At 29.9% G+C, this 19,878-nt stretch overlaps 3 protein-coding genes across 5 annotated transcripts in view; 2 read left to right on the top strand and 1 right to left on the bottom strand.

Annotated features, from left to right (window-relative positions):
- The window catches only part of LOC111634151 (WD repeat-containing protein 37-like), a 27,649-nt gene extending 21,683 nt beyond the window's left edge, over positions 1 to 5,966 (bottom strand). The window contains exon 1 of one of the 2 annotated variants that reach the window (XM_023378859.1): positions 5,824 to 5,966. The gene's annotated coding sequence lies outside the window, so the exon portion shown is untranslated. Of the gene's footprint in view, positions 1 to 5,128; positions 5,756 to 5,823 lie in introns of those variants that run through there. The other variant, XM_023378860.1, reaches the window with a different exon arrangement.
- Positions 1,636 to 3,440, top strand: LOC111634150 (sentrin-specific protease 8-like). Its single transcript, XM_023378858.1, has one exon. It carries the CDS (start codon positions 2,380 to 2,382, stop codon positions 3,028 to 3,030), a length of 651 nt encoding a protein of 216 aa, XP_023234626.1. The 5' UTR covers positions 1,636 to 2,379; the 3' UTR covers positions 3,031 to 3,440.
- Positions 5,967 to 6,042: 76 nt separating the features above from the next.
- The window catches only part of LOC111634148 (putative uncharacterized protein DDB_G0289963), a 104,463-nt gene continuing 90,627 nt past the window's right edge, over positions 6,043 to 19,878 (top strand). For both annotated transcript variants that reach the window (XM_023378857.1, XM_023378856.1), the window contains exon 1: positions 6,043 to 6,210. The gene's annotated coding sequence lies outside the window, so the exon portion shown is untranslated. The remainder of the gene's footprint in view (positions 6,211 to 19,878) is intronic.

The following is a 19,878-nucleotide window of genomic DNA, read 5'->3' as shown; positions in this document are numbered from 1 at the left end:
CTACGGACTGAGCCACTTTGCTGTACTACCATAAGGTAGAATCGATCTGTATATAAGCTGCGCTTAAAATTTTAGAGCCTTTTTTCTCGGAATCTTCTGGCTAGTGCGCTTTACAATTCTTCTGGGTGGACACCCTTGAGGTATACTACGAACCTGCCAAGTCTCATCCCGAACTGAATTTCTGAGACCGTAAGGTCCCGTTGTAAGCCATTTTTGGGATGAGACTATGTCTCAGAGAACACAAGCAATGCATACACAAATCTTGCACTCGCACCTGCTTGTAGAAACAGTCTCAGCATTTCATATTTTCTTTTGACCCAGTTCTCAGTTCCCTGACTACCTACCAGTTTGTTTTATTTTATGTGCATATAATTTGGGCACCAAATACTCTGTGCCAAATTGCAATTCCTGACATCTACTCCTTCATACCTCTAAGGTGTGCAGCCATTGACAGCAGCGTGATTTTAGAGACGAGACAGTCTTATCAACAATAATTTGAGTGATTCATGTGTTTTACATGAATTAAATATTGTTTAAAAAATCCAAAACGTGTATTATACTGTAATACAATTTTGAAATTTGTGTCATTGTAGCCATTATTTCCTTATATCATATTTGAATTTATTTTATTACAAATTTCATGTATAGTAATACAAATTTACATAATGTATAATTTTGTAATAGGTATATAAAATGCAAAATGTAGCTATAATAAAATAGTAATAAATTAAATTTTTAAAATCTAATTTAAACTTTTGTTGCAAACAAATTTAAAAAGACTGACAAGTAATGAATAGTGAAATTTAAAAGAAAAATATTTTTCAATTTTATAATAATTGTACAGATAAATTTTTAGAATTAAAGATGCTTAAATTTATTTATATATTAATAATTAGTGATGGGACGATTAATTTGAATTGGGAATCTGAAAAATTGAGCATTTTCCAGGAATCGGAATCAAGCAAATCTTGTCACAATTTCCAATTCTAAAAACAATTCTTTCACATTTAATAAGAAAATTAATTATTTCTTTCAGTTGAAGATTAATTTAAAAATTTTTAAATCGCTATATTAATAATTAAGTATTAATTAATTAAGTAATTAAGTATTATTGGAAGCTTTCATGTTGATAAAGCAGAAAGTACATGGCACCTCATACACTGTCTGTCACGGTGGACTTTTCTTTCGTGTAGTCAGAGCAATGGGAGATTACACTTGGTCAGTACTAACGGGCCCCCATTTTAGGAAAGATGGGGTGATATTTGGGTTGTCCCAGCTGTCATTGGCCTGGCTTGACCAGCAATTTCAAATCAAGGCCTGTGGTTAGCAAAACAATTTAAATTATAAACAAAATTATATTTTAATTGAAAAAATATTACATAAAGTTATTTTTAATATTCAGTATGTTTACTTATAATGATAAAATGACTTTCTCATTATAATTATGAAAATTTTTGTTATGATTCACAGATGATGCTGTAATATGTTAAATTTTCAAATGTAATTTTAAGTAAAAATACTTGTTTGTGCTAAGTTTACTGCCATTTTTTGTTTTAAAAATTGATTTTTCAAGATGAGTAGGTCTAGACATTTGTGGCTCAAGTGAATGAATTCAAAAATGAGTTGACTCATGATGATGATATTTTTTCAGCTCATTGCATCATTTGCCAAACCTTATTTAGTAAATGCTTTAATTCCATTGTATTTAATATATGATGGAATTAAAGCATTTACAAAGCATGCCAATTGAAAAAAGCATGAAAAAAGAAGTTCATCTTCCCATTTACCTGCCTCTCCTCCCCCTGGTCGTCACATCGGCCAACAAAGCAGTTTCCAAAATTGGTGGCCCTAGATGATGATATGGGATAATTCTTTGAATAAAAGGGAATTAGCTGTAATTTCTTTGAGGGTAGTGTTGTAATATTAATTTCATCTGAAATAAGACTACATATTTATTTTGTAGTATACAATAAAAGCATGCATATACACACAAATGGAGAAATTTTGGGTTCCTTTCAAAAGATTGATTCTGGATTTCCCAATCATTTTCCATTCATAAAGTTGATGATTATTAACTAATGAATGTACTGTGCTCATAATGCAAATCATTACTTTTTTCTAAACTAAAATAAACTTTAGAAGGTATTCAGAAGAATTGGAATTGGGAGAAATTTTGGTATCGTCCCATCACTATTAATAATACTTTATTTTGACTAATCTTTTGCTCTTTTATTTCTGACATCAGAATTGCATCAGCAAAGATTGACTGCACTTCGTGAATTGGCAGATAAACTCCAAGAAACTTCTTGGAAATACCCCTCTATTGATCAACTGCTTGGACTATAAGTAATGTAAAATAAATAACTGTCATCAATCAAAATGGCATTCGGAGGATCAATAGTTCTAAGCTATCATGATTCTTTGCTTAGAGAATCGGATTTGAAAATATTATGTGGTCCGCATTGGTTAAATGATAATCTCATTGGTTTCTGGTTTCAATACCTAGAACACGATTTATATCGAGAAAATGCAAATCAGATAGGATTTATTAGTCCAGAAGTGACTCAGTTTATTAAATTAGGAGTGGTGGAAGATTTACAAAATACTTTGTCATCTTTAAATATTACAAGTAAAGAGCTGTTATTTCTTCCCATCAATGATTGTTCTTTTCAGGACAGTCCTGGAGGGTCACACTGGAGTTTGTTAGTATACAGAGCAAGTTTTCATATTTTTGAACATTACGATTCTCACACAGGCAGTGTTAACAGATTACATGCTGAAAATGTTGCCAAAATTTTAACACCTTTTATACTTGAGAAAGGGGCCGAGGTGGAAGTTCTCGAAATGGAGTGTACCCAACAACAAAATGGTTTTGACTGTGGTTTACACGTTATCTGTAATACCGAAGCTCTCTGTCGGAAACAGTTCGCAAATAATCCCAACCACGTATCTGATATTGCTTCTCCAGAATCTGTTAGAAGAGCTAGAAGTGACTTGAGAAATATTATATATTCACTTCAAAAGAAATAATTTGTTATTGTGCTAATGTACTTTTCCTTGTCTTACTAATATTTCAAATTTAATATATTTAAACTTTTCTTATTAAAAATTTTTGATATAAATTTAATAATTTAAAATAATTATTAATAATATTATTACCTTCTTAACATTTATAAATTTTAATGCCTAAGAAAGTTTCTGTTAAACAATCAAAGTATAATGCTCAATTTTTAAATTTATTTATAAATGTAAAATTCAAATTGCCAGTACTGATAAATCTTGAATATTTTGTTTAATATTTATTAAACTTTGTAAAAGCACAAAGGAACTACTGTCAAACTTAACTTTTTCCATTCTAAATTATATTTCATATGAAAAAAATAACAATATAACAAAATGCTTTAAAATTTCTTCCAATTTCAGCTCAAATTCAATTAATATCTTTAAAATATTGAAATATATTTCTGCATTAAAGTAAGAAAAGAAAAATAAATTTCAAATCTAGAAATTTTAAAAATTTTAAAAAGCACAAAGGAACTACTGTCAAACTTAACTTTTTCCATTCTAAATTATATTTCATATCAAAAAAATAACAATATAACAAAAGAAAAATATGTGAGTGAAATTTAAAAAAAATACAGGGTGATCATAATTTAAGTTTCACTTTGAACCCCCTATAAAATGAAAATTACTGGACCAAATGTTTCCAAACCTAGAAATATAAAAAATATCATGTGCTTTCATAACCTGCAAAAAGTAATTAGTTTAAAAATTCACCACCAGGGGAAGTAGCACTTTATGAACACCTCAGTTTTTATGCAAATTCATATGATTTTACTACTACATCAGACATTTGTCAGGTAGATTTGATAGATGCAATTTGCCGGCATATTCATAACATTCCAGCTGACATGCTTTGAGCTATTGTAAAAAACGCAATATTGAGCTTTAACCTGGTTGCGGGAAATGGTGGACAGTACATTGAACATATACTACCATGACTATTATTTGTAAAATGTATTACGATACCAATACAAGGAATAAATCTTAATTTTCCCCCTGGTGGTGACTTTTTGAACTAATTACTTTTTTTGGAAGGTTTTGAAACCCCATGACCTCTTTTATAATATTTCCAGGTTTGGAAACATTTGGTCCAATACTTTTCATTTTATAAAAGGTTCAAAGTGAAACTTAAATTATAATCACTCTGTATTTTTACTCGGCTGATAACAGAAAATCAAAGATTCTAGGAAATATACTAATTTTGGTAAAAGACTAAAGAATTATACAATTAACTATTAGACACAGATTATAAAGAATTCTACAGACTATAAAGAATTAATCAATAAACTTGGGTAATTAATTTCAACATAAAACAAAAAATTTCAATGTGTGATAAACTATATAGGATTGAAAACAACTGAATGTTATGATATTAAAATAATTCAAAACATTTAACAAATACCAAATAAATAAAACTACTGTACTTTCAAAATAATCTACATATATAATATTTGCAAATGTATTCTTGTGAAATGAGTTCTACACTGTAATCATCCTCTTTTTTGCTCTCTTACAATATATATAGTAAAGAGTATCAAAATATTGAGAGAAAATAGAAAGCCAATCAATTCTTATTTATTATTTCCATTTCTAAAGTCTAGGAAAATGTTTATATTTCGCAATTTAAAAAATGCCAATATTTATTAAGTAATGTGCTAAGTCTCTGAAAGAGGCTATATCGATCACCAAATGCTTGTAAATATCAAAGATGTTAATTGCAGTATTTTAATCTATCAATACTATAATTTATAAACATTTTATCACATATTGTGATTTTAATAGTTTTAAAAATTACAGCACATATGAGTAATTTCTGAACTGTAATATAATACACAACAATTCTACAATAAGGTAAAGTATATTCCATATAAACTGTATAAAAGAAATATAGCATTTACTGTTTGAAAAATAAGAACAGCTAATTTAATATTGGGTATTTTGGGATTAATAAAGTCTCTTTTAAAATATGCTTAGTCTTTAAAAAATTAGACAGACTCTACTTATGCATTCTGTTAATTTAACTAGATGTCTACCAAATTAAAATACTTTAAAAATTCACTCTTACCAATCCATTTATTACGCTTATCTAAAATGTCGAAATACATAACACAGCCCTTTATTTACATATTTAATACCAAAATTACGAAAAATTTGACTTTCAAAATATCAATGAATGGAACCTGACGTCGCCCTTGTCGTTTAAAATTTAACCAATAAGAAACGGGAATATATTCACTCGTCACAAAACGTAACGAGTAAAAGTCAATCGTATCGTCCAAAATACCATGACATCATCGTCCACCATTCCGACGTTTCCTGTGACGCAATCTTCACGTCAAAAAACATAACCTATGGTCGAGCGAGACCGAAACGTTTCGGCCATTCCCGGGAGTGCCGCTCCACCCTTGCGATATATATTATTCCGGTCGCCTTCTTCATATTTCGTACGTTTAAAATATTAACAGTGGACGTAAAATTGTAGCGTAAAAAAATAATAAACAATTACCAAAAAATGAATCATTAAAGATGACAAGAAGTAAATACAGAAGAAAAATATTTTCAATTGTTTGCAATATTTAAATAATGTTAGACGTTTAATAAAGTAACGCTATGGTCTTGTTACAAATGCACGATTTTATTTTTCTTCCATAAAACATCTCCGGTTATGTCAGACGTTCGATTAAAATATCGCCAGACGTATCGTGCTTAAAGCTCGATTCTGGTTGTTTAGGAGGCGAGAGATGTTAACTGCACACTTACTTGTTCATTCCGAACGAGAAGGACGACTACGAAGACGAAGTTTTTAAGATTTCGATGCGGATGACGCGCACCAAAACATTAGAGATGGCTACACAAATTCCAGTCGGTCGCACTCTGCCGATATACTGTAGCTATCCTGTCGGCGCAGTCGTTTCCTCCTTTCCGTACCCATCCCGGTATTTATATCTCGCGCTCACCCCTCCCTTGGAAAAGTGGACCGTCCCCGTTCGGCCATCTTAGTTGTTGTGGTTGGTGTGCTTAGCATGAAGTTAAAATGCAACAAAATCTACTCTTTCTTTATATAGCTAAATAAAAACATTAAGGATTTATATCGATTACGATAATTACGGTAATGGATGGATAGTGCCTTCAATTCGAATGTCGTCGGTAGGTCCTAATTCTCACTTGTCTTCTACCACAACACTCGTTAGGCTTAAGATTTACATTACGTTCAGCGTCGTTCTACATATAATATATACATTTTTATCAAATTTTCCGAACGTAATAAAGACATTTCGTTACTCGTTTCGCAATTATTTCAAAAATAAATGAATTTCTTAAATTATCTATCCCGTTTCCTCTCCCACCTATTAGGCTTAAAGGGACATTACTAAGCCTAACGCGTTAAGGGGACGCTGAACTTCCAGTTAGGCTTAACTTGAAAGAGAATCAAAATAAAACTTTTACGTTAATGTGAAAATTTCTTTGCATTATATTAAAGAAAAAAAAACCTTTCTTAAATCGCGTTAAAACCCGAGCGAAAATATTGTCGGATAAAAAGTATACAATGTTAATAATATAGGACATATATGCAAAATAAATAGACTATTTATTACTTATAAATAAAAAAAAATAAACAATCGTAGATCGAATCGACTTATTAAATATGATGTTTGGTTTAGACTAGCGATCGACTAAATTATATCTAAAATATGTTTTCATTTTCTCTTACTTTTTCTAATTTTTTAAAAATTATTTATTCACGCTACAAATATTTGCAATATAGATCGATGTTTTAAGTTAATATGAATTAAGTGATGATGTAGTTATTATTTATTGATTTTTTTTCTCAATTTTAATGCAATTTGGTATTACATTATGATTGTGTTACTTTAATATATGTTACTTTTTGCATTTAAAGAAGTACTGTGTGTGTGTATATATATATATATATATAAATAATGTTACAAGATTATTACAGAACATTTTTTATACATGTAATTTAAATTAGTGCAAGTATTTAACTTATGTTGTATATATTTTTCTAGTTTATGTTAGTAAGTTTATCTAAGCTATGGAAATAATAATATTTTCTGTAGTATTTTGTTGCAGGCCTACTACTAGTTGAACTTATACAAGCTCATTAACTAGCAACTTATAAATCTTCAACCAATTGTCAATATATTTTTTGGGAGAATGTTTTACAGAAATATGATGATGTCCTAAACTGATTAGTTATTGTAGAAAGTATTTCATATCTAAGAATTACTATTTGTTCAAATTTTTTGAATAAATCTATCCGTTGGATAATGTTAAAAAGGCAAAATGTGCAGAAGAAAGAAATTTTAGTATAATGCTATTAAATAAAAAATACCTAAAGATGATGAGCAGATAATATTTAATTATACTAAGGCAATTTTTTGTTATATATTTACATGCTTAAGATATATACTTGTAAAATTATATGCATATGGAAATATTTGGTCTAAATGGACAAATAAGATAAAAAATATTATAAAATCAAATAATTTCATAAGTAATTCAGTGTAATAGTAATAAATAATATAGAATTTATTAGTTTCAAAATATTTACATGTCACTTTATTATAAATAAATGAAATTTTTAAGAACTTTGCACAATATTTGCTTAAATATAATTATTATTTACTACATATACAGCCATTAAATGCTATTGGCCTAGAGCAGGACTTGAGCCCACAACAACTGCATACTGTGTGAACGTGTTGCTGGTTATGCTACCCAGACCTTGGTCTGATCTTTACCTCTGTGCAGGAATTGCAGGCTCGAGTCCTGTTCTGGACTGATTCTTTTTCTTCCTTAATTATATATTATAGAACGTCCTTAATTATATATTATACATTAAATATAAGTAGCTGGATTTGGTATCTAAACATCAGGTCTCTCTCAGTGGTCTGAAATATTTAGAAACTATTTATACAGAATAGATATTATTTTTAGACAGAATATGCACTGTTTCAAGTAGTACCATCTTCTGTAGCATATGAGTATTGATTCTATTGAGCTATAAATTCTTCATAATAATAAGAACACACCTGAATTCTATTTGCCAAGTTTTTTCTCTTTATTTCAAATGTTTTCAGCCTATTTGGATAGGCCATCTTCAGGTTTTCGTTCATCGGTCCAAAATGGAACCAACTGAACCAAATTCTTCAGATGATGATCTAGATCCCTTAGAATATCTTTTTGTGCTTCAATTACAATTTGAACTATGATTATTTTTTCTGTAGTTTATCTTTAATTTGTAGACCCTCATATTTAGTGACTTTCCGTAATTCTTTCTCCTGCATCTTAAATTGTAATGTCTAAAATTCATATCTTCATTTTTTCTGTTAATGCAATATTGGGTTGTTTGGAAAGTAATTTTTTTTTTCATGGAAGGGAGGGAAAAAACAATTTTCTTAAAATCCCGTGTTTTTGATGAAGTCTGAACATCAGTGTTTTTGATAAATATTGGCTTTTGAAGTGCTTTGAGCTGGCTCATCTCTTCTACTCCGTGACCGCTTGCATTCGACACTGTTATAAACAATCCATTTTTTGTCTCCAGTTATGATTTGCTTCAAAAATGGATAATTGACGTTAGAGAAGCAAATCACAGATGTCAATGTGACAGAGGAAATCTCTTTCTTTAAGAACATGTGGAACCCATATATCTAGCTTTGAAATGGAACCAAGTTGTTTCAAGTGATCATAAACAGTTGAATTAGACAAATTTAATATCTTAGTGATTTTTTGTGTTGTTATTTGGCAGTCTTCTTCAATTAATACCTTTATTTTGTCTTCATCACCTTCAACTGGCCTTCCAGAACATGGTGCATCTTCAATATCAAAATTGCTGGAACGAAATTTTGCGAACCAGTTTTGGCATTGTCGTTCAATCAATACATCTTCTCCATAAATGTTACACAAATTTTTTCTTGCTTGAACAGCATTCTTACCTTTTCGATAATAACAAAACAAAATATGCTGAAAATTCTGCTTTCAATTTTCCATATTTGATGAGACACCAAAAAAAAAAAAAAAATTGCATAGAATTAAACAAAATTTTTTACAAATAAGTCTTGAAATGTCATCTGCCAAAATATATAATGACAATATGATTTAGAATGAAATTGGTGAGTAAAAATACAACTAATTCCTCTGATGGTAAAAAAATGAAATTACTTTCCAAACAATCCAATATATGGAGTGTTATGAACCACATGTTTATCTGAATAATTTGTGTTATTAGTGAATTGTATCCTAAGTGATTAATATCAGTACCTAGTGTTATACCAGACCAAGGTCAAGGTATAACCAAGGCCACTTGATCGCTTCGCTAGTAAGGCCGTCTGCCGTAAGGAAAATTGCCGTATTCACACAGTTTCCATTTTTTGGCGCTAGTTATCGGTGAGAATCGTCTGTTGAGTAAATTGGTCGTTTTGTACTTTTGTGTGCGAGTATAGCTATTTTATGAAATTGTGATAATTACATATAGTTATAGTTGTATTTAGTTATACTTATTCGTGAGTTATATACGGTTGACGGGATTTCTCTTCAACAGCAGCTTGGTATATAGATATAAATACATTCATTGTGTGGTCAAACTGTGGAAAAAGTTCTCAGACTGCATCATAAGCCCATTTCTAGAAAAATATTAAAAGTCTAATGTTGTCTAATTCATATTGTAAATTTCTGATGAGGAGGAAGCTAAGTACATTTCTGGTCTTTGACTGAATTTTACAAACTGTAAAATTCAGTCAAAAACAGTGTACACTTTATTCAATAAATTAATTTTTCTTATGTAATAAGCTTTTGCTTTTTCTATAAAGAATTTTATTTATATTAGAGATGTAAACTGAAGCAATGTTACTTTTACCATAGTTATACTTTTAATTTCAACTTTAAAACAATATATGTTGCTTTTGTTCACATTTCTGTGTACTTCTCCAATATTAATTATAATAAGTTCTTACCTTCAATATCACCATATTTCCGTGCATATTTTTCGAAATTTTTTTACTAACTAAAAACTTTGCTTATTTTTGCAAAAAAATAAGCAAATTTTTTCGAAAGGTTATATCGGTATTTATTCTTACAGTCTTGATTAACAAAAGTAATAATTTTATAACAGATTTAATACACAACATTTTAATAATTATCATATATGGTCCGAAAATGTGAAAATTTTTATAGTAGACAGTGCATACTGTAGGTAACCTAGTTTTGCTAATTTTGCATACTTTTCGAGTAAAAAAAATATTTACATTAACGATTAACTACTGGTATCTTTAAGAATCGAAAAGAGATGATTAAATAGTATTAATGTGAAAAAGTTTGTATTTTCCATGCCAATAATACTCAGTTATTATTTCTTCCTAAAAACGTCTTATGAAAATAAAGTGAAAAATACTGTTATTATTATTTCGCTTTTTTCACAAACTAGGGAACATCGTTTGCAGCAGCTCATTTCTTAATTGTCAAAAGTTTTCAACCTGCTTTAATGAGAAAAATATTTAAATGCAGCGACGTCTCCAAACTCCTCTATACTCTCCACCTGAATCGCTGACAATGGATGTCACCGATCGTCAGCGCCACAAGCGGAGAAAATATTAACTAGCGTCTATACGCTCGGTCCCATAGAGAGAGATAGTTGGCGGACGGCCTTACTAGCGAAGCGATCAAGTGGCCTTGGTATAACTATGAAAAAAGCTGTTATTTCATTGGTTTATGTTTCTATATTTAAAAATTTTCTTGTAATGTGTTTAATATAGCAGCTTTCTGTAATTTGATATATGTATTATTAGGCCTTGTGGTCAGTTTGTAAATATTTACTGTAATTTCATGTGGATAACTGGCAGATTATCTGTGTTTAAAAGGTAGTTTGAAAATGGGAAAATGGATTATATGCTGATTTTAAATTACAATTATAAACATATCAGACAGCACATCTGACATATCGTCTGTCTAAATTTACAGAACATTAGATGTCTTAGAACATTAGAACAAAGAATTTGGCATGTTTTAACTTGACAAATTCTTTGTGCATTGCAAATATAGTCTTCTGCTATCACAATTTTTCCTGAAACCAAGAAAAGATACATATGTGCATACTTTGTCATTAATTCTCTTCTATTCATTTCTGTACATTTTAGCCATACTTTAATTGATATTATTAGACACTGCTATCTGAATTTGTATCTTTAAAAGTAATAAATTTTTGGTAATTATATTTATCTATGTAATGAATGTTGACAGTTAAGACATGTGACTAGGATAATTATCATTAAAGTGAATAATTTAAAATGATAGTCTTAACTTGACTTCAATGTTCTGTATTACTTTCTATCATTTTGCTACAAAATTAAAATCAAAGATGATATCATTATAGTTTTGATTTATTTGCTTAGTATTTAAACTTTAAATTTGTTTTATATTAATTAAAATGACATTGAAATAAAATATAAAATATTATTGCCATTGGTGTGAGATTTTGTTAAAAATAAGCTTAAAATCCTTCATAAACATTTTTCAAAATTGTCATTATTTTTGAGATCTGGCTTGCCAAAACAGTATATGCCCAGCATATGCTATTTTTCTTCTCTGGATGCTGACTATCAGTTTCTTTCCATTCCAAATCTACTCATAATCTCCTCATTGGTTATTCTATCCATTCAACTAATTCTTTCCATTCTTCTAAGACACCACATCTCAAAGGAATTTATCCTATTAACTGCCTCTTGGTTTATTGTCCATAACTCACATCGATATGTAGCCACACTCCAAATCATTGTTCTAAGTATTTTTAGTTTCAATTTTTTGCATACATTTCTATTTCTAATAATGAGGATATTTGTGCAAAAGCAGCTTTAGCCTTTTTAATTCTGTTTTTAATTTCATAATTACATCTGTTATCCTCAATTATCCAACTTTTACTAGGTACTCAAATATTTTTACCTTTTCTATTTTCTTTCCATCTGACATAATCTGTAGATCTTTGTTTTATTCTCTTGACATTATCATAACTTTTGTTTTGTTCACATTTATTTTTATTTGGTATCTTGCTTTTTCCACTTCTTTCAATTTATTTAGAATTTTTGCTGACAACATCACTCTGTTATATAACACTGAAGAAGGGCTACAGAAATGAACCTTCTTGGTGTTACATAACAGAGCGATGTCGTCAACATACCTAATGTTGTTGATAAGATGTTTGTTAATTTTTACACCTTTGTCTTAATTTTTTGAATGCTTCTTTCATCATCCATTCACTGTAGATGTTAAAAAGTGTTCAGGACAAACCACATTCCTGTCTTATTTTTTTTTCTGAATCCAATTGGTATCCTCTCCCTGAAATCTGACCATTGCCTTTTGATTTTATAAATGTTGTAGGTTATTCTCAGTAACTTTTTTATGAATACCTATTTTTTGCAGAATCTCAAACAACAGAGTTCGATTAATACTATCAAAAGCCTTCTCAAAGTCAACAAAACATACAAATAACTTTTTATTATGATCAATCATCCTTTTTCCTGTAAGTCATATCATTGTAATGGCCTCCCTTGTCCCTTCTTCATATCATTGTAATGGCCTCCCTTGTCTCTCCCTCTTCGGAAACAAAATTGTGACTCCTCTAGTTCCCAATTTATGTAGTTTTCTATTCTTTGCAGTATGATGATAACTAAAACCTTTGACACATGGCTTATCAAGCTAATAGTTCTGTATTTATCACAGTCTAAGGTACTTGCAGGGATGAAGATAGATTTTGTGAAATTATCTGGTATATCTGCCTATAAAATTTTGTTAAAAAAATTAATTAGGATTCTTCTTCCATCTTCCCCATTACATTAAGGAGTTCTTGTATTTCATTTATTCTTGTGCCTTTCTGGCACTCATTTTTTTCAATGCATCAGTCTCTTAAGAAAGGTTGCGTACTCCTCTTTCTCCTCAATCCCTTCTAGATTTAAACTGTCCTCATTTCTGTAGAGATTGTCTACATATCTTTCCCATCTTAGCATTTCTTCATCTTTTTACAATAAAATGTATCCATTTTAATCTCTCAGAGTCCCAATTCTGCAGTCCTTTTTTTCTCTGAGATTAAGATTAGCTTTTCATATACTCCTCTTAAGTTGTTCCCATTTGCATGGGGCTCCATTTCTGACATAATTGATTCAACCACTTTTCCTTTGCTTGTTTGCACATTACTCTTATTTGTTTATTAATGATTCTTTATTTTTCTTGTTCTTCCATGTTGTTAGTGTTTTTGTATCATCATCATTTATCCATCTTTTTTATTATTTTCTCTGTGACCCAAGCTTCTTTGTCTCTCTCTCTCTCTCTCTCTNAAACTCCTCTATACTCTCCACCTGAATCGCTGACAATGGATGTCACCGATCGTCAGCGCCACAAGCGGAGAAAATATTAACTAGCGTCTATACGCTCGGTCCCATAGAGAGAGATAGTTGGCGGACGGCCTTACTAGCGAAGCGATCAAGTGGCCTTGGTATAACTATGAAAAAAGCTGTTATTTCATTGGTTTATGTTTCTATATTTAAAAATTTTCTTGTAATGTGTTTAATATAGCAGCTTTCTGTAATTTGATATATGTATTATTAGGCCTTGTGGTCAGTTTGTAAATATTTACTGTAATTTCATGTGGATAACTGGCAGATTATCTGTGTTTAAAAGGTAGTTTGAAAATGGGAAAATGGATTATATGCTGATTTTAAATTACAATTATAAACATATCAGACAGCACATCTGACATATCGTCTGTCTAAATTTACAGAACATTAGATGTCTTAGAACATTAGAACAAAGAATTTGGCATGTTTTAACTTGACAAATTCTTTGTGCATTGCAAATATAGTCTTCTGCTATCACAATTTTTCCTGAAACCAAGAAAAGATACATATGTGCATACTTTGTCATTAATTCTCTTCTATTCATTTCTGTACATTTTAGCCATACTTTAATTGATATTATTAGACACTGCTATCTGAATTTGTATCTTTAAAAGTAATAAATTTTTGGTAATTATATTTATCTATGTAATGAATGTTGACAGTTAAGACATGTGACTAGGATAATTATCATTAAAGTGAATAATTTAAAATGATAGTCCTAACTTGACTTCAATGTTCTGTATTACTTTCTATCATTTTGCTACAAAATTAAAATCAAAGATGATATCATTATAGTTTTGATTTATTTGCTTAGTATTTAAACTTTAAATTTGTTTTATATTAATTAAAATGACATTGAAATAAAATATAAAATATTATTGCCATTGGTGTGAGATTTTGTTAAAAATAAGCTTAAAATCCTTCATAAACATTTTTCAAAATTGTCATTATTTTTGAGATCTGGCTTGCCAAAACAGTATATGCCCAGCATATGCTATTTTTCTTCTCTGGATGCTGACTATCAGTTTCTTTCCATTCCAAATCTACTCATAATCTCCTCATTGGTTATTCTATCCATTCAACTAATTCTTTCCATTCTTCTAAGACACCACATCTCAAAGGAATTTATCCTATTAACTGCCTCTTGGTTTATTGTCCATAACTCACATCGATATGTAGCCACACTCCAAATCATTGTTCTAAGTATTTTTAGTTTCAATTTTTTGCATACATTTCTATTTCTAATAATGAGGATATTTGTGCAAAAGCAGCTTTAGCCTTTTTAATTCTGTTTTTAATTTCATAATTACATCTGTTATCCTCAATTATCCAACTTTTACTAGGTACTCAAATATTTTTACCTTTTCTATTTTCTTTCCATCTGACATAATCTGTAGATCTTTGTTTTATTCTCTTGACATTATCATAACTTTTGTTTTGTTCACATTTATTTTTNTCTGTCCATCAATTCTTGGTGAGATACAGATGCATGGTGGTTTCCATTGCCTTCCATGCAACAGGGAACCCCAAAGACAATTACATCGAAGGAAAACAGCATCATTCCAAACTTTGAACCTGCTACAGACATTCAATATAGAATTTTGCTTAACCTGATGCAGGCCACTAAAAGTAGCCTAAAACGTTAGTTTTTAATTAGTGAATTACTGGAAAGTGAGAGGAAGGTGTGAATTTTAGCATTTAGAAGATTGTTCCAGCTTTAGAATTAATAAAAATGTTTAGAAAATGTTAGGTTTTTATATTTTATGCAAAGTTTTAAAATCTATCAAATATTTTTTATATATGTAATGATATAGCAAGATCTTAAAGCTATTATGAAAATATAACATATGTCTCAAAGCCTAATGAGTATATAGAAACATCCAACAATTGATATTGTGAAAAGTTTTAAGGGCTATTAATTAAGAACCTTAAATAGAAAAATTGTATCAAATAAACAGTAGCAGATTTTTGATTAAATGAAATATTTGATTCCATTATCATCACATTATTTTCTTTCCACTAATACAGAATTTATTGTTATTTTTCTGATATAGATTAGAAAGGTAAATAAAGTAAAATTTGTAAGCATTTTTTTTTTTATTTTTCTAATTAACCAAATATTTGACCTGTGATTTGGAGTTAAATATTTAAGTTTCAAATTCAATTTTGCTATGTCTTTAGTAAAAGGTTTTACTGTTGCTGGTTTAGATCAAACTTCATTTGAATATCAGTGGAGTATATGTGTATAATTTTCAATAGATGATTTAATCTGTGATTGTATGTATGCATAGACTTTTATGTTGTCCGTGTACAGTACATCAGATGAGATACAGATGAGAATTTATGTATTGTGTTGTTGTTTTGTTATGTTTGATGATGTATTTATAATTAGTGTCATTCACCCTGTTAGACAGTGGGCTTAATAGTGGCAAATTATTTAGTAGTTAAATTTTTTATTATATCATTGTCTGCATTGGACTTTGTATATTAATAGGACTTATTACACTGCCGTTGTTTCCATTTAAGCAAATAAAGGAGATCTTATTCAGAAAAACAAAATCTTTATTTTTCACCTGTTTTTCTAAATAAGATCTCCTCTATTTGCTTAAATGGAAACAACACCAGTGTAATAAGTCCTATTAATATACAAAGTCCAATGTAGACAATGATATAATAAAGAATTTAATAAAGTAAGGACATACAGGCAAAAGAATTAATATTTAGTAGTTAATTAAATATAATTGTGGAAAAGAAACCTGATGTAATTCAGTAGTTATTTCGTTGTTTTGCTTTACAAATTTATTTGGTTTCCTGAGGTTTGTTTAAGTGGGTTTAATGCCAGACAAAATCAAAATGCATTTAATGATCATTATCTCCAAGGAATAAGGCTGGTCTTATGTGTACAGTGGGTGATCAGTTAACAAACAGTTTGGACTGCAAACAAATTGGACAATTAACACTTTCACAAAAAATCTTTATGTTCAGATAAAAAAAACACCTGACAGAACAAACACAAGAAGTGACACGGCATTTAAGATTTGTAACTACTACTACTACTACTACTACTACTACTACTACCATTTCTTTCTCCTAAGCCCCTTGGTCCAATTACACTATCTTTTCTCCTCCTTCTGATCTTGGTATTCATATCTCCCATAATAATCACTACATACTCTTCTTTTTAAGTTGTAGACTTTTGTTTATTTGTTTATAAATTTCCTCCATCTCCTCATCTGAATGGTCATTTGTTCACATGCATATCTGGATTAAGAAAAGGTTTAGCATCTATCCTTAGTACTATAGTCCTATCAGATATTTTCTAATATCTGTCAACCAATTTAACTCTCTTTTCTTTCAGCATCACTCCAACTCCTCGTTGATGTTATGCACCTCTTGAGTAGATGAATCTTTTTTCATCAGTGGTAATATCTCCTTTTGCAACCCATCTTGTTTCAGAGAAACCCTAAGATTGAGATCTTTAGTCTTTTCATTTCATGCATTACATTTGCCATCTTTCCTGTTTGATATAAAGATCTAACATTCCTGGTACCTATGTTAATGCATTTCTTAAGGTTTGCATAGTTGTATGGAATTTTTGTATCTACTCCAAGACTTCCTAATGAGTTTGATCCTGTAACATCATTGAAGCATTTCTCTTGTTTGATCTGTGAGCTTCCTGTAATTTTAGTACAGGTCTGCTGTACCTCTCCTTGGTAGCCATATGCACAGGTCCTATCCATTTCTCTGCTACATGAATTATTTCTGAATCTTCTGTCCATCAATTCTTGGTGAGATACAGATGCATGGTGGTTTCCATTGCCTTCCATGCAACAGGGAACCCCAAAGACAATTACATCGAAGGAAAACAGCATCATTCCAAACTTTGAACCTGCTACAGACATTCAATATAGAATTTTGCTTAACCTGATGCAGGCCACTAAAAGTAGCCTAAAACGTTAGTTTTTAATTAGTGAATTACTGGAAAGTGAGAGGAAGGTGTGAATTTTAGCATTTAGAAGATTGTTCCAGCTTTAGAATTAATAAAAATGTTTAGAAAATGTTAGGTTTTTATATTTTATGCAAAGTTTTAAAATCTATCAAATATTTTTTATATATGTAATGATATAGCAAGATCTTAAAGCTATTATGAAAATATAACATATGTCTCAAAGCCTAATGAGTATATAGAAACATCCAACAATTGATATTGTGAAAAGTTTTAAGGGCTATTAATTAAGAACCTTAAATAGAAAAATTGTATCAAATAAACAGTAGCAGATTTTTGATTAAATGAAATATTTGATTCCATTATCATCACATTATTTTCTTTCCACTAATACAGAATTTATTGTTATTTTTCTGATATAGATTAGAAAGGTAAATAAAGTAAAATTTGTAAGCATTTTTTTTTTTATTTTTCTAATTAACCAAATATTTGACCTGTGATTTGGAGTTAAATATTTAAGTTTCAAATTCAATTTTGCTATGTCTTTAGTAAAAGGTTTTACTGTTGCTGGTTTAGATCAAACTTCATTTGAATATCAGTGGAGTATATGTGTATAATTTTCAATAGATGATTTAATCTGTGATTGTATGTATGCATAGACTTTTATGTTGTCCGTGTACAGTACATCAGATGAGATACAGATGAGAATTTATGTATTGTGTTGTTGTTTTGTTATGTTTGATGATGTATTTATAATTAGTGTCATTCACCCTGTTAGACAGTGGGCTTAATAGTGGCAAATTATTTAGTAGTTAAATTTTTTATTATATCATTGTCTGCATTGGACTTTGTATATTAATAGGACTTATTACACTGCCGTTGTTTCCATTTAAGCAAATAAAGGAGATCTTATTCAGAAAAACAAAATCTTTATTTTTCACCTGTTTTTCTAAATAAGATCTCCTCTATTTGCTTAAATGGAAACAACACCAGTGTAATAAGTCCTATTAATATACAAAGTCCAATGTAGACAATGATATAATAAAGAATTTAATAAAGTAAGGACATACAGGCAAAAGAATTAATATTTAGTAGTTAATTAAATATAATTGTGGAAAAGAAGCCTGATGTAATTCAGTAGTTATTTCGTTGTTTCGCTTTACAAATTTATTTGGTTTCCTGAGGTTTGTTTAAGTGGGTTTAATGCCAGACAAAATCAAAATGCATTTAATGATCATTATCTCCAAGGAATAAGGCTGGTCTTATGTGTACAGTGGGTGATCAGTTAACAAACAGTTTGGACTGCAAACAAATTGGACAATTAACACTTTCACAAAAAATCTTTATGTTCAGATAAAAAAAACACCTGACAGAACAAACACAAGAAGTGACACGGCATTTAAGATTTGTAAAACTATATTTTAATGGCAACTATACATGGCTTATGGAACGAGACTTTCACAGTTGTATACATAACCTTTTTTGCACTAGTTAATTCCTGTTCTCTGAATTTTTGTTAGTGCTTTTCTGAACTTTTTATTTAAAAAACTGATAATATTATGGGGCCTAAAAAAGAGTGGAGTGTCAAGAACTGTGTTCACTATAGAAACTAAGCAAGAGATAATGATAATAGCCAATGTAGAGAGTGGGCAGATGTCTGATATTGTAGGCAGATGACTTCAACAGATCTACAGTAGATACAATCTAAGCTAAGAAAGATATAATCAAAAAGACTCAATTAGATAAAGGAATAACAAAAATTGCATCTGAGAAACAAAGATGTACCATCCATGAAAAAATGGAGAGATTGCTTTTAGTTTGTTATTACATGTAAATAAACATAATAAGAAAGTATATAATTTTTTATTTATTTTTTGGGGTCTCCAGAACGAATTAATCAAATTCCCACAAAAATCTATGGTAAATTGATAATTAGTTAATGAACGATTTGGATAGCAAACATGGTCTTGGAATGGATTATGTTTATTAACTGATCACCCACTGTATTTGGTTTGTTTTAATTCATATGTCATGAAGTCTGAGGTGTAATATTTCTTGTCAGCACTGCATTGTGCTTTCTGGAAATGTATAGTCGACCCCCCCATAACACTGTTGATTATTCCATTTTATATGAATTCCATGTTGTACGAGTCACTTAGATTTTACAAATACATGTGCCTGGCTCACGTATTCGGAATTCATATAAAATGGAATAATTAACAGTGTTATGGGGGTTCGAGTGTAATGAGTATTGGTAATACAGTAGAACCTCGAAAACTCGACCTAATGTGGACCGAAGGGTGGCCAAGTTTGTGAAAATGTCGAGTTATCGGGAATGGGGTTAAAAAAAATAAGTACGAGTATTTCCTCAGAAAATACTGTACTGTACTTGTACAGTATTTACTTGTACAGAATATAACAGAGAATAAACTGCCCAAATACCCTTAAACAAAGGAAAAGTACGTC

This window comes from Centruroides sculpturatus, unplaced genomic scaffold, assembly GCF_000671375.1.
Source record: "Centruroides sculpturatus isolate CEXI.00-Female unplaced genomic scaffold, Cexi_2.0 scaffold649, whole genome shotgun sequence".
NCBI lineage: Eukaryota > Metazoa > Arthropoda > Arachnida > Scorpiones > Buthidae > Centruroides > Centruroides sculpturatus.
The sequence above is the reverse complement of the archived record's forward strand: the minus strand, read 5'-3'. Positions and strand labels throughout refer to the sequence as shown.

What these genes read in the sequence shown, in the direction of transcription:
- LOC111634150 (XM_023378858.1), top strand. Translation starts at nt 2,380, where the DNA reads ATGGCATTCGGAGGATCAATAGTTCTAAGCTATCATGATTCTTTGCTT.